General features: G+C 43.4%; 1 protein-coding gene across 1 annotated transcript in view; it reads right to left on the bottom strand.

Annotated features, from left to right (window-relative positions):
- Positions 1–27,274, bottom strand: part of SH3RF3 (SH3 domain containing ring finger 3) — a 253,550-nt gene that overhangs the window by 14,682 nt on the left and 211,594 nt on the right. The window contains exon 8 of the mRNA XM_087759057.1: positions 23,278–23,582. Within this exon, the coding sequence (XP_087615183.1) occupies positions 23,278–23,582 (305 nt within the window). The remainder of the gene's footprint in view (positions 1–23,277; positions 23,583–27,274) is intronic.

Genomic DNA, 27,274 nt, shown 5'->3' with positions numbered 1-27,274 from the left:
TGATGCAGATTTACTGTAGGGAGAACGGAGGCAGAAGACAGTGGTTTAATAGCTCTTTCCAGCACATGCCCCGCTTCACATCCTGCATCATCACACAGCTGTACCTATTCGCGTCTCCCTCCCAGAAGTGGGTCACTTCTTCTCATGTGTTAAGATAAAGGTATCACCTTGATGTTTGAAGATAGACCACAAAATTCACAACTGGCAATTGCAGTGGCAGTTCACGGGAGGTTTCAAAGTTCTACAAGGGTTTCTGATACGGAGGAACGAAAACAAGATAACATCACCCTTTCAATTAATGTGGAAAAAAAAGTTCTGCCTGAAGAAACGCATCTGACCTTGTGGGTTTTATAACGGTGTGAGAAATCCTGCTGCACATTTACCTCAAGCATACACAAATAACAAATATTATGTACTTCAGCTAGAAAGGTTTTTGGGTAGAGGTATTGTGTGCAGAAACTGGCACAGCGCTAGGCTGGACTTGCAACCAGCAATGGCGTGCGGTAAATTTTCCATTTTTTTTAATGACACAAGAAGTTTTGCAAAAGGTCTGTTAGATTTCTTCCTCTTCTGTCAGAAGTGCAAGCCATTACCCAAGACTATCTTCAGAGACTCAGGGCTGTGAAGTTTAGCTATAGTTGATAATTTGTTCTATAATAGGATCCCAGGGGATAAAAACGAACCCGGCAACTGCAACACTTATGGAACAGAAACTATCTCTCTGTCTTCAAGCAGGAACACTCTTTGGAAAGACGAGCCAGTAATTTATTTATTCTCTGTAGACAAAATGTCCCATGCAAGGTTTAAAATGATGCTCTTTTATGTGCTGACTGCTGAAGTAATTTCTCAAAGCAACTTTAAAGAATAGGTGGGCTACAATAAAATAAATACAAGCTTTTAGAAGATGCTTGGATTTACTACCATAAATGTACTTAGAGTATCTGATATCTCTGCTCCCAAAGTTCTTGTTTGCACTCTTTAGCTGTCACAGACCAGTAAGAAAACAGAAAAACCTTAGATGTTAAGACATGGAAGAGCTAAAATGAAGCACAGTTGTTATCACAGAGACAAGGTCCACTGATTTTTGAAGAGCAGAGTCTGAACTATGCTTCCAGATCCCAGTCTCCTGCATACCAGGTTCCAACTATAAGCTGTGTTTAAAAGGGCATTTGTCACTTACAGGATGAAAGGATCCATCCTGCCAAGATGTTCATCCAGGCAGAATCCATGGAAGCGAAGGGAGGCTGGCCATATGGCACCATCAGGTCAAAAATACTAAATAAACTCCCCTGGAAACAATAGAAAAGCAGAGAAAATGCCCCCGATAAACATCTTCTTTCCCCAATGGGAAGGGATTGTTGTGGGAACTGTGGTAGGTGTGCATGCTGGAATTCACCTGAAGCACCAGAAAAATACTTCAGTAATTCTCTCACTCTCTAATTAAGAAATATCGCTGCTGTCATCATGATATCAAATTTTAAAGCTCTTCACCAAATTGCAAAACTCTCCTTTCCCTGTGGCGCACTGAAACAATAGCTCTAATGATCCCAGCATACTGTGTCAATATGCATTTGAAGGTGTCTAAAGGTCAGTGACAGAATACAATGGCCATTGTGGGGCTCTGGAGAAACGGCTATTGTGCAGCAGTGAGCACTTTGAGCCTCTTTAATTGGCAGCTTTGCACATGCAAAGTAACTATGTGAACTAAAGCCCTGTATAATGAACAATTAATATTCCTATGTGGTAGCAGCTTTTCTAATTTTTGCTTCTAATTTAAATACCTTGGCAAATTTTCATTAGTAAAACCTTGTGTGACTTAGACCATTTAAGGCATAGAAGCAAAAACCGTTGGAAAGAAGGAGATGCATATATTCACACACGTCTGCACCTCAAAAAGCAGATGAGTCTGACAGTCATTCAATTTTGTTTACAAGAACAGCTTCCACTCTACATGGTTAGCCCTAGCATAAATTTCTACACTCAAGCTACTATCCCTCAGATAACAGAGAGCTATAATGAACTTGCTTATGTACCCTTTGTTCTACGTTAACAAAAGGAAAAATAAAGAATTGATTTTTAGCCCTTCTTAGTCCACTGAGCATTTTACTAAACTTTTGAGACTAAGATCTCTGTTCTCTAAAGAGAGACGATGACTTACTTCAATTGCTAAGCCTAGTCCTACTAGTCAAAACCTGAGGAGTCCCATCCTTCCCATCGTGGCCTTGGGCAAGATATTTAGAGGTGACTGATACTAACCACTTCGGGTGCCTGGAGATTAGACATTACATCCAGCTCTTTCTCCCTTTGAGTCTGGCAAATGCTCTCAGCCTTCTGGTATCACATTGCCAGATCCTCTGGCGATGCTGCTCAGAGCACTTCAAGCAAAACAAAGACTGTCAGGAGCTGATAATTTACTGTGATGTCTCTCATGAGAAACAGATTGGGTTTGAACCTCCTGTGATCAGCAGTTCAACCTAAACCCCTTCATGCCTCCTCCCCACATCTGTAAAATGGGACTAAGTTAAAACTCCTCCTTGTGCCACGGGAATTCGCTAATGACTTCAGTTTTACAAAGCTGTACATTTCTTTGAGAGCAACCCGTCCTTTTCCATGGCTGTAACATTAAAAAAAAAAAAGAAAAGATTTGGAATGGGATGTTAGTATGCAGTCCCAGTAGTGACTTATTGCAAATGTCCAAGTATTATGAATTCATTTAATATTTAGTGTAATAGCAGCCATCCTTCACAAAAAATTAATTTAATATTTATACGGCTGTCCGAGACAGTCCTTTCTTCAGCAGTTTCACTATAAATCAATGAAGCATTAATGGGCGTAAATGCCGTAGAGAAATCTACACCGATTGGTTACAGACTCCGTGGGTTTTGAAAAGAGATAAGAAGTTTACAGAGGACATATCTGATGACTTTCAGGAATTAAGTTTTTGAATGAAAAAAAAGATGGTTTACTTTTTCCATTCACAGACGGCTGTTTTATTGTTTTCTAGGAAATCTGTAATCTTCTGAAACAGCTGTGTAATTATTGAGTTTTCTTTGTCTAGTAGCTACATTTCCAATTGACTGCAAACTGTGTTTGACGTCCCTACCTCCTGAACCTGCCAAGGTCAGACCTTCACATCTGTGTTGATGGATGGATTCACAGTATGGACAGCACTTTTCCCATCTCCTGGTTACTGCCCACATGTTTACCTGAATTTAAATCATCACCTTTGTGTTGCTCAGGTTTTATTCTAGGAGGTTCGGAGTCAAAACTTCCAAACCATTAATTTCACAAGGATCAATACCATGTTCAAAAAAAAGCAAAAGAGTGAAGTTAGCTCTTTCAAATAAATCCCAGGCTGTTTCTAGTTAAGAAAAAAAGAACTGTGAACATAGACAGTATACGCAGGTCAGAATTTCTTACTTCTTTAGCGAAGCCTATGCTTGAGACTCTGTTCCTACGGTGTAGCATGAAGGAATCTCAGCAGCAATCAGTCTCTGGCAGCACAAGGATAGGACAGGCAGCGTTTCTGTGACCCTGAAGCACACACTTGGGGGAGCCAGCACTTGGACAGGTGCAAATTCCCCTCGCTATGTTGCTGTGGGAACGTTTGGAAAAGTGAACACAGTCTGAGCTTAAAAACTCATGAAGAACTAGATCAAAAGTAAAGTCTCAGATATGTAAATGTTGAAATATTTTGCTTCACAGTAATTGGGGATGATTTTTCCCCTCATTAATAACCCCACTTGAAGATAATAACTAGCTCTTCTTTCAGCTTGAGAGATGAGATGAGCACAGAATGCAGCTACTTCGTTGGTGACTGAGTGATAACGGAGTCCCCTGTCTGCAAAGTAATAATCATGCCACAATCCAAATACCAATTATATATACTGCCTATATTAATACAGATTTTTTTTTTAAACCACGCTAATAAACAGAAAATTCTGGTTTAGTTTTCTTCATCTGCAGCTCCTAATACTTAATTTCCTACCTATCCAGGCTCATTAAATAAATGAGGAAACCTTACTGCAGCTGATGATAGAAAAACTGGCTGTAGCCATTGAAATGAGGTAATTTCTCATGCAACACCAGTTACATCAACAGGTAAGACAGACAGAGGGAGAAAAAAGGTTTCATTTCAAAATGAAGAAAACAGAAACAAAACTGTTTAAATGCTGCCCTGAGCCCTCCAGAACAAATGAGGAACTCATCTATCAGTCAGTACCCCCAAACCACCACTTTTATTGCTTGTTTAACTTGGTCAGTACTTGTTTCAGTGAATTTAAGTTAGTGTCTGTAGAACAGTGCATTTTTATTCTGATTCCAACTTGGCTACTGGTGATTGATGCTTGCATTGAAAGAGTAGGTGGTATTTTGGATTACATCTTTTAGGAAAAAAAGCTATTCAGGTTTTTAAATTATTTGACCAGCGACTTTGATAATTATTTAAAAAGCACAAAAACCAAACCAGCATCATCTCAAAGGAAAGCTTCAGGTCTGGGATGTCTTTGGATATGAATTTATCGTTTGCAGTTTGCCACTATTTCTCATGAGGCATAGATGACATACCGAACAAGACAATGGTAATTACTTACTACACAAATACTTCTGATTTTAGGGAAAGACTAGTTTTGTATCATATATTGTATGGAAAAACTTGCCAAAGATTTAGTTTTTAATACAGACAACTGCTTCTGGCCAGAAGTCTGTTATTATCATCTCAGTATACAAGTTACATGCCAAGGCACAAAAAGGATTTTAGGATCATAATATCATTAGCTTTTAAATCCCAGCGATAGTAACATGCATACATATGTGCACAAACATATTAGACTTATGGTCACTAATTTGAAGATAACTAGTATTAAAGCCAGGAGAAAATAAGTAAAATGTCTTGCAGCTAGACCTGATTGGGAATTTCACATGTTTTGAAAACAAAACTGAGAAGAAGAAATTAGTGTTCAGGTCCCAATACAGCAAAGCACGCAGGCACTTCTTCATGTGCTTTTGTTGAACTGGGGCGGATGCAAGGCTATAGAGACTTCTAAAAGAGATAAAGAGGGAATCTAAAAATATATTTGAATATTCAATTTAGACGTAATATTAGATCTTTCAAATACTGGAAAAAAGTTAAAGGCTATCTCAAAGGGAAAAAAAAAACCTGAAGAGGAAGCAGAGAGTCTCAGCTATCTGTGAGCTTCCTGGAGGCTGCTGAATTCATAACAGGCAGAAGGTAAAAGGAATACTAACACAATTAATGGTGAATGAGGGACAGATGATCTGCTACACTGATATTGTCTTTTCTCTGTGTTTGATGGAGGGAGAAGCTGAGGGATAGATAGTTTCATATTTCATTCTCCTGGAGAAGCTGGCTGCACACGGCTTGGATGGGTGCACTCTACGCTGGGTTAAAAACTGGCTGGACGGCTGAGCCCAGAGAGTGGTGGTGAATGGAGCCAAATCCAGTTGGCGGCCGGTCACGAGTGGTGTTCCCCAGGGCTCAGTACTGGGGCCAGTCCTGTTCAATATCTTCACTGATGATCTGGATGAGGGGATCAAGTGCACCCTCAGTAAGTTTGCAGATGACACCAAGTTGGGTGGAAGTGTCGATCTGCTGGAGGGTAGGAAGGCCCTGCAGAGGGACCTGGACAGGCTGGACCGATGGGCTGGGGCCAACTGCATGAGGTTCAACAAGGCTAAGTGCCGGGTCCTGCACTTGGGTCACAACAACCCCATGCAACGCTACAGGCTGGGGGAGGAGTGGCTGGAGAGCTGCCTGGCGGAAAAGGACCTGGGGGTGTTGGTTGACAGCCGCCTGAACATGAGCCAGCAGTGTGCCCAGGTGGCCAAGAGGGCCAATGGCATCCTGGCCTGTATTAAGAATAGTGTGGCCAGCAGGACCAGGGAGGTGATAGTGCCCCTGTACTCGGCACTGGTGAGGCCGCACCTCGAGTACTGTGTTCAGTTTTGGGCCCCTCACTACAAGAAGGACATGGAGGTGCTGGAGCGTGTCCAGAGGAGGGCAACGAAGTTGGTGAAGGGTCTAGAGAGCAAGTCTTATGAGGAGTGGCTGAGGGAACTGGGGTTGTTTAGCCTGGAGAAGAGGAGGCTGAGGGGAGACCTTATTGCTCTCTACAACTACCTGAAAGGAGGTTGTAGCGAGGTGGGGGTCGGTCTCTTCTCCCTAGTAACGAGTGATAGGACAAGAGGAAACGGCCTCAAGCTGCGCCAGGGGAGGTTTAGGTTAGACATTAGGAAAAACTTCTTCACTGAGAGGGTGGTTAAGCATTGGAACAGGCTGCCCAGGGAAGTGTTTGAGTCTCCATCCCTTGAGGTATTTAAAGAACGGATAGATACGGTGCTTGAAGACATGGTATAGATGGACTTGGCAGTGATAGGTTGACGGTTGGACTCGATGATCTTAAGGGTCTTTTCCAACCTTGATGATTCTATGATTCTATGATTCTATGATTCATTGCTTCTCCTGGTTTGGTATGTAGGGAATAGGTGATGGTTATGAAAAGGATGGAAAGTTGTTCAGATAACGCAACTTACTCCATGCCCCAATAACAGTTTTCAGCGATATTTTTCAGTGAGAACAGCTGAAACAGAGCACCAGGGAACTCAAAACTACTGCTGCGATGAAGTAACTCAAAATTGTGTAGTGATAAAGTGAAATGCAAGGACAACACCAAAGAAGGTGATGAAACCATGGTTCTCATGAAGCCCGTGGCAACATTTCCACTTATTTCCAAGCAGCCACTATCTCTAGAACTAAGCTCAGATGGATGTGTTTTAGTCCTAATTTTAGTCCATCTCTTCCTTTGAAGTGTGAGCAACCTCTCTGGGGACACAAAAGAAGGGAGTAGGTATGATACCCTTGTACACATTTGACATTCAGCTCCCTTCTTCATTCAGCAATCCACTGGATGTTTGATTATCCTACAACAAGTAAGGGAACTTCAGCACAAAGCATTGAGATCTCCCCTTCTCTGATCCACTCTCCTGCCCCCTGCACAGCCTATACAGAGTGTAAAGCACACACACTTCCCCTGGGGGCTCCCATCTCATTTCAGGAGAAAACTCAATCAAGGGGTTTCATGCAAGTGCTTCAAGTGTGGGATGCCCAAGCATGAACAAGAGTTCCTGCTCAGTGGTATAAGAAATCCTCATCCTTTATTTCTGGAAGAAAACCTTGGCACCCTGTATAGCTGGGCACATGCTGTGAATCCCAAGTGAAAGCAGGTAACTTCCTCAGAGTGAAAAGATCCAAGCCACCCTTCCCTTACTAATATCTCCTGCTGGTTTAGACACCTGTTCTGCTTGTCAGATTTTGTGAATCTCATTTTCTAGGCACTTAATTCTACCCCCACATTAAATAGGAATTATGAATTCCAGTACAAAACAAGAGCCTTAAAGGTAAGAAACCTCCATCCTTAGCAAAACTTAATGGCTATTGTGAAACTGGCCAAAAATACAGTGTGCGCTCTGGGAATACAAATCCCAAGTATTCCCATGCTAGTATTGACTCTAAACTGCCTATTTTCACACAGAAAGGGAGTCACTCCTAAAACCTGATGCTCGGCAGCATCAAAAAGGCAAAAAAGAAGATTGGGAATTGTTAGGAAAGGTCTAGAGAAAGAGGTAAAAAACATCTGTAGTAAACAGCGCCACAGGAAGCCCTCCCATGCTGTGTCCTGTTCTGGCCACTGCAGCTGGAATAGGATATTGCAGGACTATGAACAGCACGGAGAAGGGCAATGAGGACCGTGAGAGGTGTGGAACAACTCCCGTACATGGGAGATGCCTGCCTGGAAAGCAGACGACTGACAGGAAATACGATAGTGGCCTACAAAATCCCTGCCTGCACAGAGAAGGTAACTCGGGAACAGATGGGTTCATTCCCACAATACAGGAATTAGGGGGAACCTAATGAGATTGTCAGGCAAATGGTCGAAACTCAAAAATAGGAAGCACTTTTTCACACAACACATAATTAAATGGAGACTTACTGCCCACAGTATTGTGGAAGCCAAAAGTATGAACAGGTTCAAAGGGGATTAGGCAAATTAATGGAGAACAGATCTAGCAAGGGCTATTAAAATAATGGTATGGATCCAGCCGCTGCTTCAGGAAGTCCCAACAGGTAAATGAAACACTACTTATAGCATACACAGGGTGACTCCACCTTGCTACAAGGAGATCATAAAAACAGTGAGAATGATTGCTATGATAAAAAATAAGCTATTTGGGTAAGAGCATAAGAAACAGGACAAAGCCAGGAATGAGCCCTCCCCTGTGCCCTCCCAGCTTTGGGAAATCAGCTGTTCAGAGACTTCCTCAGCTGTGGGGGTCTGAGAGAGGGCAAAAGGCAGCCGGCAGGATGCAGTGTCAGCCAAGGAAGGGACACAAAAGGTTGGGAACTGCAACCCCAGAGCACTTTCACAGCCCTGTAACTGCTATTTGGATTCCTCAGCTCCATCTCTGCTGTGCAAAGCATTGTAGATCAAGGGCTGCAGCGCTCACCCTGCACCAAGGAGCCATGAAAGTACTGGTGATGGGGCTGACAAGTCCCAGAGACCAGCTTGCTTCCTAACCTGGCATTGCACTGCCTTTGTACATACTAAGGGATTCCTTGGAGCTACCATGGGGGTCTCCTACCTAATGCTACACCGTGTCTCAAAGACCTACCCTAAACTGAAGCCCAGCAAATGTTAAACCTTTGTTTTAATATAAATCAAGTATGACTAGATGATTTAAGCAATTGTGGTAGACTAACTGTACTTTCCAGAGAATTTAAGCAAGACATCTGGATAGAGTATGAGCATTCTTCTGACACTTTAGGTTCGTTTATTCAAACTAGAGAAGAATCTATCACAGCTTCACTGACAGCACAGGATTCTGAAATGAGAAAAAGACCTATAAATACATTAACTGTTAGACAAACTACTTAGAATTAGTGTTTTTAAATAAGGTGATTTAGACTGACTAGTTAGCTTGCTGCTCCTTGTCTCTCATAAGGAAGTGAAAAAGATTTATTGGTCCTGGGGAGCACCGGGAGCAACACTCACATTTTGCAGAAAGCCAGAGCAAGCTCGCTCATTGAACACCTGAATGAAAGAGAATCAATGACAGAAGTCAGGATGTGCTTTGACATACTCTAATCTTACACATAGTTAGCTCTGGCTCTCCCCATTCACAAGGGATAGATTTCATTTCAGAAGCAAACAGTTAAAATTGCTTGGTCTTGCTTTGTAATCTTATTAAATGACAGGCGAGTTAGACTTGTATTTTTACGGAAAGCAGAAACATGTGGGTAAAAGGTTTGGATTAGTGGAGGTCATCTTGTCCCTTGTCGCTGATGTATCTATTCCCACTTGGTTGATATTGTTCCAGCAGCTGTGCCACCTCAGGCTGTAATTTCAGCACTTCCAACAAACTAAATGGTATTGGGCTGGCCTGCACTCAGGGAAGATTACTTGTGGAAAATTCAGGCATCACAGGAGGTATATTCTTCTCTAAAAATCAATTCCCCATGGAAGAGGAAAAGGGCTGTCTGTGGACAATGAAAAATATTGACAGGATTTGCGTGTACTAGACACTGGAACACATTATAGTGAAATAATTCCTACAAACAATTCATCAGCTCATAAAAGATGCATTTAGCTAGAGACTGAGGAGTCAGCTGAGACTGACAGAACATATCACACCCGCATGTACTGGGGCCTAGAGGCGACAAAAGCAGAAGCTCCTCTTGCTCAGGCAACTTATTTCTGAAAATGAGCTGGGCTTCGCACTGCCGCTGGGGTGGCCTGGACCGGGTGAGGGGTGGGAACAAGCGGGGCCCTGACAGTTCTCAGATGGTCTGGCATTGCAGAAGCAGGTTCTTGACACTATCAAAGCCATGAGCATGAAAATTTTGCTCTCTCTGAAGGCTGCCCTCCAGTTTTGGCAGCTCCCACAGCATCAAATCTGAGCATCCAAGAAACAGTTCCTGATCTGTTTCATGCATAAAAAAAAATCAGGTCTTGCCCCTGCTCCCTCCTGCCCTCATGAGAGTGTGTCCCAAACAAGGCAAGCGATACTTTATTAGCATCAAAAAGAGATATACCAACGTGTTCAAGCCAACGACTGCTTTCCTGGGAGTAAGGGGAAGCTCAGCCTCCCAGTGCCCATGGGAGTGCCTGGAGTCCCAGGTGCTCTGTATCCATGGGCATCGCAGGCTTCGCTGCACCCGGCAGGGCAGCACAGCACAGGGACAGGGCTGTTGTCCGGTGCACTGAGGTGTGATCAATTATTATGGTGAATAAGCTTTGCACACAAAGCAGCTGAGGTTTCTGCAACCTCCCCTGTCAGCTGTGCTACAGGCATTTTCAGTCCTACTACATTTCCAAGCAATGCCCTATGAATTACTCCTGGGACACACTGAGGTGGCTGAAGTCCTTTTCTCCTACAGGGACAAATTGATCATGTATGCTCTTTAAAAAATGAAGAAAGAAACCCAGAATCGTTTTAAAGGATTGCAAAGTAAGTGGCTGTCAGTGTCAGAGGAATGCTCAGGCATGTAAGTGACAATTTCTTTGCTAAAGTGACCAAGGCACGGAGGCTTTCCAAATGTCACAATACTTGGGTTGTAATTATTAGTAAATTTTGCAATAGCAAAAGCCTTTCTAGAAGCTGCTCAAATCCTGGCAGCGTTTGTAATAAGAGCATCCTCTTCACCACCTTTTTTCCTACTTTTGTCTTTTTTTAACTTAAAAAATAAAAATGGAGCCATCAAAGACCATTTGCTAAAAAAAATCCCAATACCCTTATGCTTAAGTCAGGTCTTTAGGAGTATAAAATTCTCCTTTCTTAAAATAAAGAGCTGAGCAAGAAGAATCATCAATGAAAAATACAGCTAACCAAAGGGAACAACTAGGGTATAAGTAGGGAAGGAGAGTCAATAGCACCATGGCTATTTTTCCTTTTGCACTAAGCCTTGTTTTACATTGCAATCCTATCCCTCCATTCTAGCTTCCCTTCTTGTTCTATCCACTTTTTCTTCCCTGACACGTGACCTGTAGGTATGACCATATAATTAAATGCAATTGAGTTGCACTGATTTAACTAATTACCACCTGTCACATGTGCCACCTAAGCCAATATTCTCCATTTCCTCAGCCTGCTCCAACTGTGAGACAAAACATGCTAACTGAAATGTCAGGCTTAAGCTGATTTGGGTAACCCAAGATATCTGAAGACATGCTTTATGTCAAAGTTGGTAGTAGGATACTTTCAGTGGTGCAGCCAGTGAGTGGCATCTTACGTGGGTTACACACGTATTCACATCTGTAGCCTCAAGAGGTCTCTGGACACGAATGGCTCATTTGTTGCTTGTCTGGAGCATGCTACGCAATCAGGCAGTGACATCTGGTTGGTGTTTTCACATATAACTACTGCAGAAATAATTAGCAATGACAACACATATACGGTGTATTCCTCTTTGCTCTGCCAGCTAGTTGACTGATGCAGAAGAGGCCAATGTGACCTGAAATCAAGGGTGGATCCTGCCAACTAACAGCAAGAAACAGTCAATTGTAAGACATAAGCTCAAAATGCCTCTGTGAAGATGTTGGTCACATGCACCTCACATCTGAAAATGATGGAAACTATATAAAGATAAAATCACTACTGCACTGGAGCAGAAATGACAACTTTGTCATAATAGTCCATCTGTGAGCTTGCCTACCATAGATGAAGACGAAAACCCCTTTACACAAGTCAGATAACAGGGCAAGAAGATTTCCCCTTGTCTGCAGTGGTTGATCGACTGATGGTCTGTACAGATTGACAGCCTTTCTTATTTTCATTTTAGCAAAACAGTGCGGGTAAACATTGACTTAGAATTGTCTCATCTTCAATTTGATCATGGCTGATTGAAATGTCTCTGCCTATAAAGATAACAGAATTAGTAGTCCATTAGTTAAGCAATCACAACTTCTATTAAAGCTCCTGTACTATGATTATTTTGCTGTATCTGACAATCTTCCCACAGCAGAGCAGGCGATATGATGAATATCTTGCACAAGTTTGTTCTTTCAACTTCTTCCTGCTAGGATAGCAATGTGTGTGTTTGAGGGGTCCTTTCCAGTTTTGCGCTCTCCCTCTTTTTAACTCAGCATACATGCAAGAACTCAAACTGCAGGTAACCAGATGCTACTAGTTGCTTTGCAATGTTTTCCAGTTAATGATTTTCTGTCAAACCAAGACGACATTTCAAGTAGGTACCAACAGGACTTGTCTCAGCCCTAGTGCTAGTCAATCTTTTCATTAATTACTTGGTAGGTGAGCCAGAGAGCGCACTTCTAAAACCAGCAGTGGGCACCAAGCTGACTAAGTCTGCAAGCAGTTGGAAGGTGTACTGGTTTTAGCTGGGATAGAGTTAATTTTCTTCGTAGTAGATCGTATGGGGCTATGTTTTGGATTTGTGACCACACAAGGGTAATAACATACCCCGTTTTAGTTACTGCTGAGCAGTGCTTACACAGAGTCAAGGCCTTTTTTGTTTCTCAGGCTGCCCCACCAGCGAGTAGGCTGAGGGTGCACCAGAAGCTGGGAAGGGACGCAGCTGGGACAGTTGACCCCAGCTGACCAGAGGGATATTCCATACCATATGATGTTGTGCTCAGCAATAAAAGGTGGGAGAAAAAGGAGGAAGGGGGGACATTTGGAGTGATGGCGTTTGTCTTCCCAAGTAACTGTTACCTGTGATGAAGCCCTGCTTTCCTGGTGATGGCTGAACACCTGCCTGACGATGCAAAATAGTGACTGAATTCCTTATTTTGCCTTGCTTGCACATGCAGCTTTTGCTTTACGTATTAAAGTGTCTGTATCTCAATCCATGAGTTTTCTCACTTTTACCCTTCCAATTCTCTTCCCCTTCCCACTGTGCTGGGGAGTGAGTAAGCAGCTGTGTGAGGCTAAGCTGCCTGCCAGGGTTAACCCACAACAGAAGCACAAACAGGGTAAGAATTCAGAACAATTTTCCTAAAATGGAGAAATGAACGCAAATCACCATGGTCAGATCTGCAAAGACAAGCATGGCAGGCTACTGTTAGGAGGGAGAAATCAAATGCACAGCTGCAAAATGAGGAGTGACTGGCCAGGCAGCAGCTCTGCAAAAAGGGATATGGGAGTTACACTGGATCACAAACTGGGCATGGGTCAAGATGCAGCTGCAAAAAAGGTGAATTTCACCTGGAAACATACCAACCAACATTTTATATGTAAGCCATGGAAAGTGCTTATTCCATCCTAATTGGCACTAACAAGATCTCAGCAAAACTCCACTCTGGGGCACTGCTCTTTAAGACCCCGGCAAGCTGAAGACTGCCTAGAGGAGAGCTGAAAGTGTAATTAGAGGCCTAGAAAGCATTACATGTGAAGAAAGGCTAGGAACTGGGCTCAGTGAGGTTGAAAGAAAAGAACTGAAGACTGAACACATTATTAGTGCTCTAACATGTGGAAGGCTGTCAGGAGAAAGTTGAGCAGCTGTTCATCTGGAGCAGGACACGAAGAAGCAAGATTAATTTGTAACCGTAAAAGATTCAGGAGGGATAACAGGGAATTTTCTGTCCCTAGGAATATGAAAGGACAGGAATAGATTTCTCAGCAAAGTTGGTGAATGATCTTAATTGAATGATTTTTAAGAAAAGTTAGACAGACAGCTGTGGTGGGTAGTTGGCATACATCTGACTCAACATTTCCCACGGCTGGTGAATGGAAACCCATCCCAGGCCTGCGGGGCCACCATTCTTCCTGCCTTCTCTGTGCCACTTTCCCTGCTGGCCAGCTGTATCTCTTGGCCAGGTTGTGTCTAAGCCTGCCAACCAGGAGTATCCGGCTTAGATATAAAACCTGCCCAGAAAAATTTAAAAAGTTGGAAAATCAGTTCTCTCTTTTATGTTCTGATCAAAGCCTAGCTTATGTGTTTTCCTTGCCACAGCAGGCACCATCATGTTGATAGGATCTGCCTGCCCCACCTCCCCCCTTTTCTGTCTCAAAACTTAAGATATGAAGAATAACATGATGCTGTACAGGAGGGAATAGAGATCTCTGAAGTCATCAAAAAAGCCAGCTAGTTCCATTTTAAAATATACCAGTTCTGAACTGATCATGAATTAGGACTAAAAAATACAGCAGAGGAAATCTATTTTACTGCAAAATAAGTTGGCCATGGACTCACATTAAATTACTTCTGCTGTCCCTGGGGTATATCTGGTGATGAAGCCCAATGCCAGTCTGATGCTTGCATGTTGAATACAGTGAGCTGTGAGTGAAGGTTAATATTTTAGCTTCTGTAGTCTTAACTTACAGAAACATATCAGTGAATACAAACCGAACAAAATATATGCAAAAAAGCAAAGACACAGGTTGAGTTCTGCCTTTATAATGAATTGGTTTTTAAAAGGTTGACTGCTTGACACCCTATATCAATTGATTACAGGCAGCCTGCAGACGTAGTGTCTGAAAAGCAACTTTTGCATGGTGTACTTTCTGAATTCCTGAGACTGATCTTTTCTCTAGAGGTCATAATAAGAGCATTTTTTTTTCAGTCCTTCAGAGACCAGCACTGACTCCATGTCTTGACTTGGTCTGAAGGGAATTACTAGATGCTTGAGACATTCAGTCAAAAAAATAACAACCCAGAATGACTTTAAAGTGGCTTTACCATTTGGCAAAAGAAAAGCTGAGGGCTTGTGAATCTTTCTGCTGCTACTGCAAAATGAAAAATAAACAAAAATGTACAAAATAAGATAAATATCCCTTTGCTATAACTAGGTTTTGCCCTCGAGTTGCATGATAAAACCAGAAACATGCCGCAGGTATCTGTCATCTGTTATAACGTGCTGTTCCTATAGTACTGATGTTTGTCAGAAACTGCAATTTCATTTAGTTTATGTAATTCTTCTAACAGAGTTTACTGAAGTATTTCTGCATTGACACTAGATATTTTAACCCACCTATTATGCATAACTATAGAGAAAAGCAAGGAAAAATACCAGTAACTGTGTGACCGAGAAAAGAAACATGGGCACTGAGAAGTTGATTGTAGCCAATTTTCACAGGAAAGTTCAAACTTTGCCTCCATCAAACAACTTCATTGGCACTTCAGATACTTGTATCTCAGTGAATCATCTCTGTTGCCTCTTGGTGGTTTAAGACTTACTGGCTTGTGAATTCATAGCTGGAAAACCACCAAAGCAAGCAAATGAGTCCTGGACACGTGGGAGGCCAAGGTGGCACCAACTCTGACACATTGCAGGTTGTTTCATTGTTTTCAAGGCATCCAGCTTCTTACTGTGTTTTTTCTGCTGGATTGGTTTCATCCTGCGTGTCTTCCTTCCTGGGAGTGGTGGGGCAGGGGCAGCCCCATGCCAGCTCTGTCTGTTATTGCTCCAAGGCAGAAAGTGGAGGACAGCCACAGCATTTGCACTGTTTTTTTTTTTCACCTGTGCGTGGGAATTGGGAGCTTGATGTTATGAGGCACCAAACCATGTTCTTCAGGAACAGGGCAGGGAGAGGGCAGAAGCTGTGATGGGATGCTCAGCTGCAGAGTTGTGCGGTCTGGGGTGGGGATTGGCCCTATGATCCCTCAACAGCCGGCATGTGTCAGTGTCTCCCATCGATACCACAAGAGTGCTTACATTTCACCCGACTAATCCAAGGAGATGCTTGCCATCCCCTCCCACAGCCTGGCCCCATCCAGCCATCTGGTCCTGCGTGATTCCTTCTGCAGGCGGGGGAATGCCATGGGAACGCCAGTGCCGGGATGCTCACACGCAGACACGCACAAGCACTCGCGCGCACACACGCCTCCAGCCTTCTGCTTCCAGCGCTCCCTTGCATGCTCTTTCTTTTGTCAGTTCCACTTTCTTCCCCAAGCAGCACTAAGGATTTAGTAAAAGCCCGTGGGTCCTCTGTGTTATAAGATTAGGTCTCTACAGGTGCCAGAAGCACGCTGTGCCTTGGCATCCAAACAGCTTCGTCTCCGGTTAGTAGATAAACTGAATTTCCTCTCGAAGCTAAAGCACTCTCCATGCTCGCCTCCCCTGGATCTGCTTCCCCTTATGGTGGCAGAATGCAGCACAGAAACACTCGAAATGGCGTTAGAGAAATCCACCACGGACACTTGAGAAATCCTGTGACAGCACTATGAGGCAGATAAGCAGAGGCAGGGGGAGAGGAGAGAGAAGAGAAATAGATTTCGGAGACTGCTTGGCAGCAAAGTCAACGCTTGAAATATCTGGGGAGTTTGAAAGCATTTCCTAACATCAAAAATGCGAAGAAGAAAAAGAAATTTTGATCAATGGCTTATTGCCCTTGATCTAAGCAAAAGAATCCTAGCCAGTCAGAAATAACAGAAATCTGTTTTATTGCAAAGCTGAAGTTTTCTATGTTTTGACAGCTGGGGCTCATGCTTTTGGCTGGGTTATTTGCCAGCCTTAAAATATTCATCAGCGAGTTGCCAGGTTTTTGTCCTTTCAAACTGAACTCTAACAATGAAGGAGAAGGTGCTGGAAAAATTTTAAGCACGAGTTCTCTGCCCTAAAACAGAACTTTGTTGCCTGAATTCACATGACCAGAAAAAGAGGTTTCCATTCCCTGGCCAAGTTTCTGGTGAATCACTTGCTAGTCACAGAGCCAAGATTTGCTTTCTGGAGCATGGGAAGCAGTGGCTCATTTGTGATGAAGACAGCCCCCTTGCCTTTGTTGAGAGGAAATGGATTAACAGTATGTATTCTGTGCACAAGCCTTGAGAGAACTGAACTAAAGTATTCCAGATCAAAGCATCCTTACCGAAGGACAAACTGGAACTACACGTTAAACTGAAAAGTCAAACCTGACTCTGAAAATCGTCGGTGAAATGTTGGTGTTGGCGGCTCCAGGATCAACTCAGATGTCTTACAGAGTACCGAAGGAAATTAGTGTCAGAGAACCTATTCTTTATCTTTTTAATGCAAACTTTTACATCACTATTTCAATGTTGCTTCCTCTTAATGCTTTCTATATTTTGATACACTTATTCTAAGAATTCAGCCCAGGGTTGTTCATTCTCATGTCATGCGCTGCTTTCATTTAATCACCTAGTTGTTATCGTTCCATTTCATACCTGTTCAACTTAGGGGGCTTTCTTAGGTGAACCGATTACAACATGAAAAATATTAAATCATTTCATATCTGCTAGGAAGACTAAATTCGTCTTCCAAAATTTCAGGGTCAGTCACATTGACTTTGTATCTGAAAAATCTACTTTCATCAGTTCTGTCCTTAGCTTCCTTTACTTGTCCCAGGGTGACCACTATTTTTGTCATGTCATTTTATATCTACAAAGTCCTTGCAAGTGCTCAACACTTCACTTTTGAGACTGATCTTCCATTTTCTGGATGAGAAATCAAATTTCTTTAGTGGATATGAAGTGATAACAAACCATTTTCACTCAAGGACGAGTTAATATGAGAAGAAGTTGCAATGCAGAGAGTAACTCTCAGTAAGTGAAAGCTGAAGGTTCACTACCATGTAGGATCAGGCCCTTCAGGCAGTTTCAGTTCTACCAACTGATAGCTTAAACAGACAGCAGTAATGTGAATGAAGGTCAAAGAGCATCTCAGAGTTTACAAAGCCAAATTTTCAAAGGGCTTTTAATTTAGTCTCCAACGCTATGTAAAGCCAGGGTGGGCGATTGAGCATGCAGGTGGCAGGTCTGCACTGAGGGACGTTGCCTGGTGGGACCCGGCACTGGGCTGCAAATTAGAGGAAGGCAGAGGAAGGCACTGGCAGAAAGGGGGAGCAGTGGAGAGGGAAGTCTCTCTGGTCATGTCTATACTGGCATATAAAGCAAGGCCAGGATTTAGCATCAAACCCTGGTCCAAATCCATTAACCATTGTGGGTTCGGCTTATATCAACTAGCACTCTCCCAGGACAACGTATGGGCACTGTTTGGGCCACACCACGTACCAGGACTGTTCTCAATAAGCAGTCTGGATGCAGTCACCCTATTTTGGGCGGAGAAGAAAGCTTAGAACTTGGATGAAAGTCACGCAGGGACACTTGCAGGGCCAGAAAACAGGCCTTGGCTTGTTCTGTCTTGTAATGTAGTCCTTACACCAGGATCATGCCAAAGATACTCTATCATTTGAGGAATGCAGCTATTTTGAGCAGAAGGACCAATATTTGAGAAAGCGAGTGACACCAGTGAGAACAGACAGATGTTTACTGATTCAGTCTTTACATGCAAAACTGTTGGTGCATGTTCAAAGTAATTTTCTGAAGATGTGTCTCTTGTTATCTTAACATCAGTAAACAGCAGCCCGGTGTATTTTCCCATTTGTTGTGCCTTGCTTATCCAGATCCTCTATATATTCCAGGGACACAGTTACTAAATTTAAAGCTGCAAACAGATTTGTTCTCTCAGCACACTTGTAAGAAACATTTAATTTTACATTGCCAACTTTCAAATATTTTTATATACTCTAGCTAGGTAAAACAGTAAGGCATTGGTGTAATTCAGTCATGAATTAATGGCTTGCTCGCTAGTGCAAGCTCTTATTTTCCTCTTCAGCAGATATTGGGCCAGACATTTTGGAAGAGTTTAATCAAAATCCTCATCAAAAGCCAAATGAGTGGATTTTAAAGAAAGTTTAATTACAGTGGTCAAACCACCCAGCATGATTTGCTTGATTTGATTAACGTAATGAGAAGCACATTTAATGAGAAATGCATTAATTCATTCAAACAAGTGGTTTTATCAGAGGTATTAAGCATCAGCCCAGATTATGTACAGCAGAAACTATTATAGCAAAAATTGACCGAGGTCAAAGCAGTAGTCATGCCATAATTACAAACTCTCAGCTGTAATCTACCAGTTGAACTTGGGCAGTGCTCGTCATGACTGAAAAAGCAGGGTCCCCATTTAAAAAAGCCCCCAGAACACAGGGTTTTCCTTCCATTCCACAGCTTGGATCTCCATCCCTTTCTTTCAGGTGTTCAGAAGATTCGGGAACTGGGATTGAATTCTCTGAGTTTCAGATGGTTACACATGCAGATATTATTAGCAAATGATGAAGTGAGAGCTCAAAGGACCCCTGATACCACCCCCCTTAAAGGAAACGGAGTGTTCCCCATCTGCTCTCTGTTTTACCTCCCTCCTGTCCCTGTGATGTCTTTGGGACACTCTCGTTTCTAACCTGGAACTTTGGGGAAGAATTATTATTTTCCTTCTGGGGAAGGAAACCTCCTTCTTGGAAAAGAAGAAAAATTGGCCCAAAGCGGAAAACATTTGAGAAAAAGAAGAGTCTCCTTTACACCTTGCTCTCTTCAACTGCCTTCTTTAGATTAATTTCAGCCCCTATATTCCAACTTCCCTGTTTCAGGACCCCTCCCCGTGGGCTTTACACAGCACCATTCACCTCCACCCTCCCCACCGGCACCCCTTCTCCGGTGCCCCCTGCTATATCTCCCGGCAGCTGCTAATGCTCTTCTCTCTCCTATGCTGCCCTGACCACCGTTACCTCTGACTTCTGCCGTGCTCCCTTGCCTTTATTCAGTCCCCAACTTGTTATTCCTGTAGTGTCTGCGCTACCTCTGTGTGAGCTGCCTTTCCTGCTGCTTTATACTGCATCTGTATAGCACTGAACCAGCTTTGATTTTCAAGTGCTCTACTTCTAAGCCTGCTCAGCTGCCTGAGCACTTTTTGAGCACTATTGCACAGTGGACTTAAACACTATCTATTGCTCAGTCTTTCATCAGATACTATCAGCACCTGGCAAAGGAGAGCAGCTTTGAAACTGTTTCCTAAGTGGACAAAAGGCTGGTCAAGGAGCTGAGAAGCAGAGCACAAGCCCAGTTGCAGATAGGATTCTCTGGGGGTAGGTGCATACCAACAAGTGAAGACTGGCATGGAGGCTGTATTTTACCTCCTGATGATGTCAGCAGGAGTATGACAGCAAGACACTATTATTAGGGTGCCTAAATGAATGTAGGTGCCAAGGTTCACCTGCAGGTTTGGAAGTCTGGATAAAGACCTTCAAGAAATAAGCTGAAGCAGAGAACTAGAGATGTCAAAAAATAGACCTAAGGATTTATTTGCTATATTAATAGAAGATGAGCAAGAAAACCATTCCTGCTGAGTTGAAAACCATAATCCTTAGGATTATTTCTGCCACTTGCCTTTAAACCACAAGGAAACAAGAGTGAAAATTGGAATTGGGAGTCCATTGATTTTAGAGAAATCTTGGGATGTGCCTGTATCCGACTGCTTCACACCAACAGGAACCCGTGATATTGGCATACACATTTGCACAGAGGAAAGCATTAATAGCGACAACCTCACCAGTACACTCAGCAAGGCTGTTCCCAAGGTAAAGACAATTCTATCTTGGAACAAGCACCCCAAATAGCATATACAGACTTACAACAGCAGCTGCCCCTTGATGTCACATTTGGTATCCTTGAGTGGAATCTAGGTAGGCAATCATAAAACATAAATTGGTAGAAGATCATATCTTAAAATACTTTTTCTCGCTATCATCTCCCAGCCTAGCCTTCAAGCAGCCAACCAACCTTGCTAAACTTATCATCTGAAGAAAATTTCCCAAGGACCAATATGTCTGACTATATCAGAGTGATAAATGCAAAAATTGCAATTTGTCTCCATAGACCACAAAAGAAACATCTTCAATAACAGAACCATGAAAATCAACGGATCCTCAGCATGTCCATCCCCAAATGCAAACGACTTCCTATGTACCATGTGCCCTCTGTACCGTAGTGAACTCACACTGACAATCAGTGTGGGAAAAAAATGTGGTTAGTAACAAGATAATGTTTCCCAAAACAGCCATTCTCCCTCTGATCAGTCAGTCCTCAAGGGAATCCTACAAAAGAAGCTGGAAAGACTGGGATTAAAATTAATAATTTGATGGGACACAAAAAATTGTTCATTCCAACACCAATGCTAATTTTATGCACATTACAATTTACCTCAGATACGACTTGCTAATCTCAGTTTCTCAGGAGATAATTACTTGTGCATTTCTTCCGTCCTGTGTTCAGTAGAGCTGAAGACCTTATTACCGCTCCTCTTACTAACATCCCCTCTGTTCCTTTCATCTCAAAGTACCTGACTGATTAATATAATGAAACTGAACTCAGATAAATTGCTTCCGATCTTTGCTTATCTGGCAGTTTGCTAGTTATGTCCCTGCTTCTGTCTTTTGCCCCTCAGGCTTGTCTGTTTTTTTTCTATCAGGTGTACTGATAACAGATATTGCCTCTCTCCACACATATTCCTTCTGAGTGTTACGACTGTTCCCTATTTACCAAAAAACCTGCCCAACCAGCCTCCACTTTGGAAATACCAAGTGTGGTTCCAGATATGGCTCCAGTTCTGACTCAGAGATTCCTTTTTGAATAGTTATATGGCTTTTACTCTGGCATTACCCAAGCTCTCAACTGCTTCAAAGAAATATTTGGATTTATGCAAAGAACAGGAACGCAACTTAAGTGGCCAAACGTCAGTCACTATTTCTAAAAGGAAAGGAAGCATCGTTAACTCAGATCTTTCTAAAATGAAAATGAAATATGACATGGAGGAGATTCAGGACTATATTGTTCAACACAGGGCAGTTATGCACCCCTCAATCCAGTCAGAGATGAAAATTTTTGTTGTCGCTTCTCTCTGATACTTCCCGGTACTGAATTGGTCTTTGGCAATGCTCGTTGCAATGATGTAGAGTATTACTTGCTTCTCCCTTTCATCCATGGAGCTCAAAAAACCCCAAAACTTTACTTCCCTGCGTCTAAATTCAGTAACTTAAAGCTGTAACAGCTTGGGAAAAGTTAACCCGTATCTTAGGAAGGGACTTGATATAATTTTGCCTAGGAAATTTCAGTGGGCAGTCCCACATGAACTAAAATATATGGACCTATAGAATAGCACGATATGTTTTAGGAAGTGTTAAATAAGCCAGTACACAAAGCTCTGAGGTAACATGCAGATCTACCACCTTCTGCCAAATGCCATATACTTCCTTGGGCTTGCAGGAGTAGCAGGTATTGTTCTGCTCACATACCATGCAGTCCTTGATGCACACTTGGAAGTCATTCTTTGTAAACAAGTACCTAAATTTCACATCCAGTGCAGAAGTTCTACACCCTTCTTTCACCAAAAGGCACTCAGAGAAAATTCAAGACAAGATTAAGGAAAGGATTTTAAAACTTTTATGGCTCATCTTGTGAAACTAGGGGTTCTCTGTGACCTAACCACATGTGAGACCTGCAACCTCAGCATTACCATGTACAAAGCAAATATTTACCCCATATGCGCCTGTCACCACGGAAAAGCTCAGGGAACGTATGGAAAGGATTTTTTGCAGGTCCAAAGGAAAAGCAGGCTCCCACATCTCTTCCTCCTATTCAGATACAAACCAGGATCTTGCTTCCAGCAGGCAGTTTGTATCCGTGGGCTCTGCTAGGCAGTATGGAGATAGACCTCAGCATTGATAAATGGGAACAGCTAATGCAGTGTAAACATTTGGTGAAGGCAAAATATTTGCCAAGAACCTAAAAGGCTGGGCACTTAAAGCAGGTCTCCACACTGGCTTTTCTTAGCAAGGTGGACAAGGGACGGGCACTCAGCTATTGGTCCTACTGCTGGCTCCTAAGAAATTGAACCTACAGTGCATCGTACCTACGTCCCAATGAGCCATATTTAATTCCCTTCTTCCCATTTGGCAGCGCCACTGCAATGAGAGTTTCTGCAAGAAAGTGGGATGTTTCTGGAGCAGTAAAACAGCTCCTGCCGCTCACAAGCTAGTGTTTTACTGTGCCTGTGGCACTTGCCCCGGCACCACCATCAACTTCTTCCACGTAGCGAGGCAGACGGCTTCTGACTTGGCCATCTGGTTTTGATGACTGAGAGCCTGCTATAACATCTTTCTGCACCACTGCAAATTTGCAGATCCGGTGCTGATCATTGGAAGAAACATACAAATTCAGCCCATTAGTGGCTCAGCCTTGCTTCCCACCCGCGAGCGGGTAACACGAGAGCAGTGTTGGGGGTGGTGGGGAGGAAAGGATGAAGTGTGAAAATAATATGAGATGAGGATGCCCAAGCTGGCAGGTGATGAAAACCAGTGTCTGCCCTCCTGGGAGGCCACAGGGTCCCTCCTCAACACACCCATAGAAGGGAGAGATGGTGGGAGTGTGGGGCACAGCGGGAGCGCGGCGGCCCTTACCTTCTCATTCTTCCTCTCCTCGGCCTTGCCGGCGGGGCCAGGAGTGACAGGGCCACCCAGGGGCCCACCGCCCGCCTCGCCGTTGAGGTGGGCTGCGCTGACGTTGGGCGGGGTGATGGCGGCGGCAGCAGAGGTGAGGGGGATGAGGGGCCGGGCCCCCGGGGTGGGCGGCTGGTGGCCATGCTGCGGGGAGATGGCGGGGTGAGGCCGGATGGCTGCTGCTGGCAGGCGGGAGGGCGAGCTGGGCGTCCGCAGGGGCGAGACCGTGGCGGTGGGCCGATCCGGGGCTGGCACTGGGGGATGAGCTGCGAAGGGAGGACAGAGCACGGTCAAGCCCCCCATGCACTGCCAGACCTGGCCTTTCAGTGGCCATCGCCGCCACGAGGTGCCAGGGCCTGATGGAGAGCTAAGCTCTTAGCCTTAACCCAGGATATCTCAGCCTGCAAATGTTTTCAGCTAAATCCTAGAAATCCCCCTCCTGGCTGTGAAAGGCCTGTCTGCAGTCACCAAAATGGCTGGTCCTCCCTAGTGATGTGACTGGGGAACGGCCTGACCACCCCTCTCCATGCCCAGAAATAAATAAAAAGTCTACTGTGTTTTTAAAATACCTTATCTTGTTCCAGCTGAGCTATTTTCCGAACCTCCAGGACTCCCTCCTAACCTTATAGGTTTTGGAGCAACGCAACATGGGACCTAAAGGGTTAGCCCAGATGATCCATGCCAACCTTGCAGACAGCAATTACCAAGGAAGGTCTCTTGTTTCAGCCCTAACAAAATGATCAACAGCACATCACTGTGCTACACAAGATAAATTAAGCAGAAATCCACCGGAGGATTTCTGAGCTCAGCCTCGTCTCTGCCAGCGAAGTCACTAAGGGACTATGCAGTGCCTTTTAGTCTTGCTGCCTCTGCTCAGCAAACCCTGCCTACAAGCACTAGGAACCAGGAATTAGCGCTCGTCTGTTTAACGGTGACTGCAACACACTGCCAAGGCCAGCTCTCCAGGGATTCGGGAGCCTGTTGCATGCCTCATGTTGCAAAAAGTGTGACATAGTTCCAGGTCCATTTCCACAACGGTGTTGCCTTAGACTTCCAGGTTGGCTGATTGCTTAGGTGTAACCTACATACAGCTCCAGTTCAAGTAGGTACAGACCAGAAGCTGAGTCCACACTCAGACATTCCTTCGCTTAAATGATTCAATAGTAGAACTGGCTGGAAAATGTCCATTTCACAAATGATTTCAAGGTTTCATAATCTGGTTTAGTTCTGCCTCAGTGCAAAATTTGAACCTTTGGAACATTTTTCTGAGCACAACCTACTCACTCACCCCACAACAGCCTCTATTCTGGTCAGGGCATTCACCTGGGTTGTGAAAACATAGGATCCAATCACTGCACTGTTCTCCTCTGTGGAGAACAGCTCTGGGCAGCTGTCTATTCCCTTTGCAACCTGAGCCAGGACAGCTTCGTGGCTGAAGTCTGGTTGAACTACATCCATTCCTGACAAAAAGCTTTGAGTCCAACAAATCAGCTTTTCTTTGACCAAGAATCATTTTTCTGGAAAATTTCTGATCCACTCTGATCTGTGATTTTCTTACAAATTCATCCGAAGGATACATTTTTAGACAGGACCAGCTGGAGTTCACTCAATCTATAACTAAACAACAATGCTAGAACAACTAAAACCACTAGTTTCTGTTTCCATGGTTAACAGCAGCACCCATTACCAGGGATTGAAACCATAAGGAGTGCCATTAATCATACTCACTACACCAGCTGAGCACTCCTGCCAGGAGGGAATTTCGTCCCCCAGCCTTATGCTCTATTATCTGAAGTGATACTGAACATGATGGGCTGGTGATCATCAGATTAGCACCTCCAAAGTTTACGTGATTCTCCCTCATGGTAACTCCTTGACTCTGTAACATCTATTTTTATTAAGGTTGCTCATAGCAAATCAACTGAACTATCATTAACCAGTCTTGAACTTGATGTGATTTTACCATGTAACATAAGGAAGGGCCTAAAGGTTGTTATTACAGATGCCTTCAAGATTATTCTTACTATTAGTTACCATTTCCCCCTCCCTGGATTACCAAGAACATATATTGGAAAGTGCAATTCCTTTCCAGAGAGCCAGACAGGACATCACTGGTTATCTTGAAATGATTTCGTCCTGATTTTCCTGTTTGGAACCTGGGTGATGAGCAACCACTGCTGCCAGAAATCTAATTTCCCAGGATGGTTAAGCTTGCAGGATCAAGGTTTTGAACTACTGGTTGTAGGGAGCAATGGCTTTCCTAAATTTAGAGCAAAAGCACAATAATGGAATTTCATGTACCTGGATGCAGAAGACTGATTTGATAATCATATTAGGTACATTACTTCTTTCATATAGGACTCGGTGTTTCCAGACACAAAGGAAACAGAAAACATGAGAAACAGTAAAATAAATGGCCTGAGAAAAATAAACTCTGAGCAGAGCTCTCACATTTTATTCTGTAATTTCATCTGCTTACTGTTACAACGTATGCCTTTGCTCTGGGATCTCTGGATCTGGACTGCACTGCATCAAACATGCTATTAATTAGCAATGCTCACTGAAGGCTATTTTTGTTCTACACCACTCATATTTCATTTTGGGTGTATTCTTACATTAGTGGCCTTGTGCAAAATTGATTTGTTACTCATGTATATTGCAAGCCAAAAGAAACGTGATTTGAATACTGTGCCAACTTGCCTCTCCTGGAAAGCTTTTCCAAAAGTCAGTGTGCATTGCCGTGCCCTGCAGGACTGAAGAGACCTTTTGAGGGGCTCTGGTCCACAGGATACTGGTGAGGACATCCATTATGGAGAAAAATACTAATAATCATGAAAAATTTCTTTTATTTATCCTGGCTTATTTAATTAAAACAACAATCTCATGAACCTTCTGGAAGGGCTGGAGAACTCCCCGCTTAGGAGGTTTTGGAGCAGCTCTGTGGTCCCTGGATCACCCTGTCTGCCAACTCCTTGGCACTTTTAAGATGTCAGAGTGACCTGGAGGAGCAATCTTAAATCAGGGAAGCTGGTGGAGGTGCAGCACAGCAGTGCTGTGGAAGGAAGGTGTGGGGCATACCAGGTGCGTGGGGCAAAATGATCTGTCACCTCAGTTTCAGGGGAGTCCATCTGCCTGTCGGCAGGAGCATGGGAGGCACCAGGAGCACTCAAATGCTTCCTGAGAGCCTTGTCCAAGAGGGGACATTTCTGCCCTTGCACTGTGGAGCAGAAGGGCTTTTGGAAGGGTGTGACTTGAGGGGAAAGCAGCGCTTTCTGAAGTAGACAAAAAGATAAATCGATTATTCCCCAGCGTGACATGGATGCCGTGTAAAGTCTTGCCACTGTTTGTTGAGCAGAGGAGTCTGCACTGTTCGAGATTCAGATTTATACGTATTTGATTACGTTTTCTTCCCTTTGGTCTGGACTGTGTAGGAGGTGAGATTAGACAGTCATAATGGTGCCTTTTGGCTTCAAAAGGTATGAATTCATGACTTACACTGCAGTATATTTCTCATTTGTGCCTGCTCTGTTTCGTGTCTAAGACCTCAGTTTTCAGCAGTCACAGTCCTTACTGATCTGCCTTTGTAAACACAATGGCTCACATCCCTATAAAATATCAGAAACAAAATGATTTAAATTTTCTTATAAAGTTCCACCACAGGATTTACTTTTACTTTATTCAACATCAGAGCTGTTTAACATCAGAGAAAGGGGAATAAATTGTACTCTAGAAAACTGTGCTGTACATCAGAAAGGGAACCTAGAAAGAACAGAGGCCCCCTGGTGTGAGAAGCTCTTATTCTCACTTCAAAAAGGTGGCAGTATTTTTCAGATCTTTTGCTTTATCACTAACACCGGGTCCCATTCTGCCTAATAAATACCTTTCATCCCTGAAGCCCAATGAAATGCTGCTTAATTTTAAGTCATGTATTACTTGCCCTGCGATAAGGGTAGTATTT

The sequence above is a fragment of the Nipponia nippon genome, unplaced genomic scaffold (genome assembly GCF_047370975.1).
Source record: "Nipponia nippon isolate SJK-2023a ecotype South Korea unplaced genomic scaffold, ASM4737097v1 scaffold_2, whole genome shotgun sequence".
Lineage (NCBI taxonomy): Eukaryota > Metazoa > Chordata > Aves > Pelecaniformes > Threskiornithidae > Nipponia > Nipponia nippon.
Note: the sequence above shows the minus strand (reverse complement) of the source record. Positions and strands in the feature narration are given on the sequence as shown.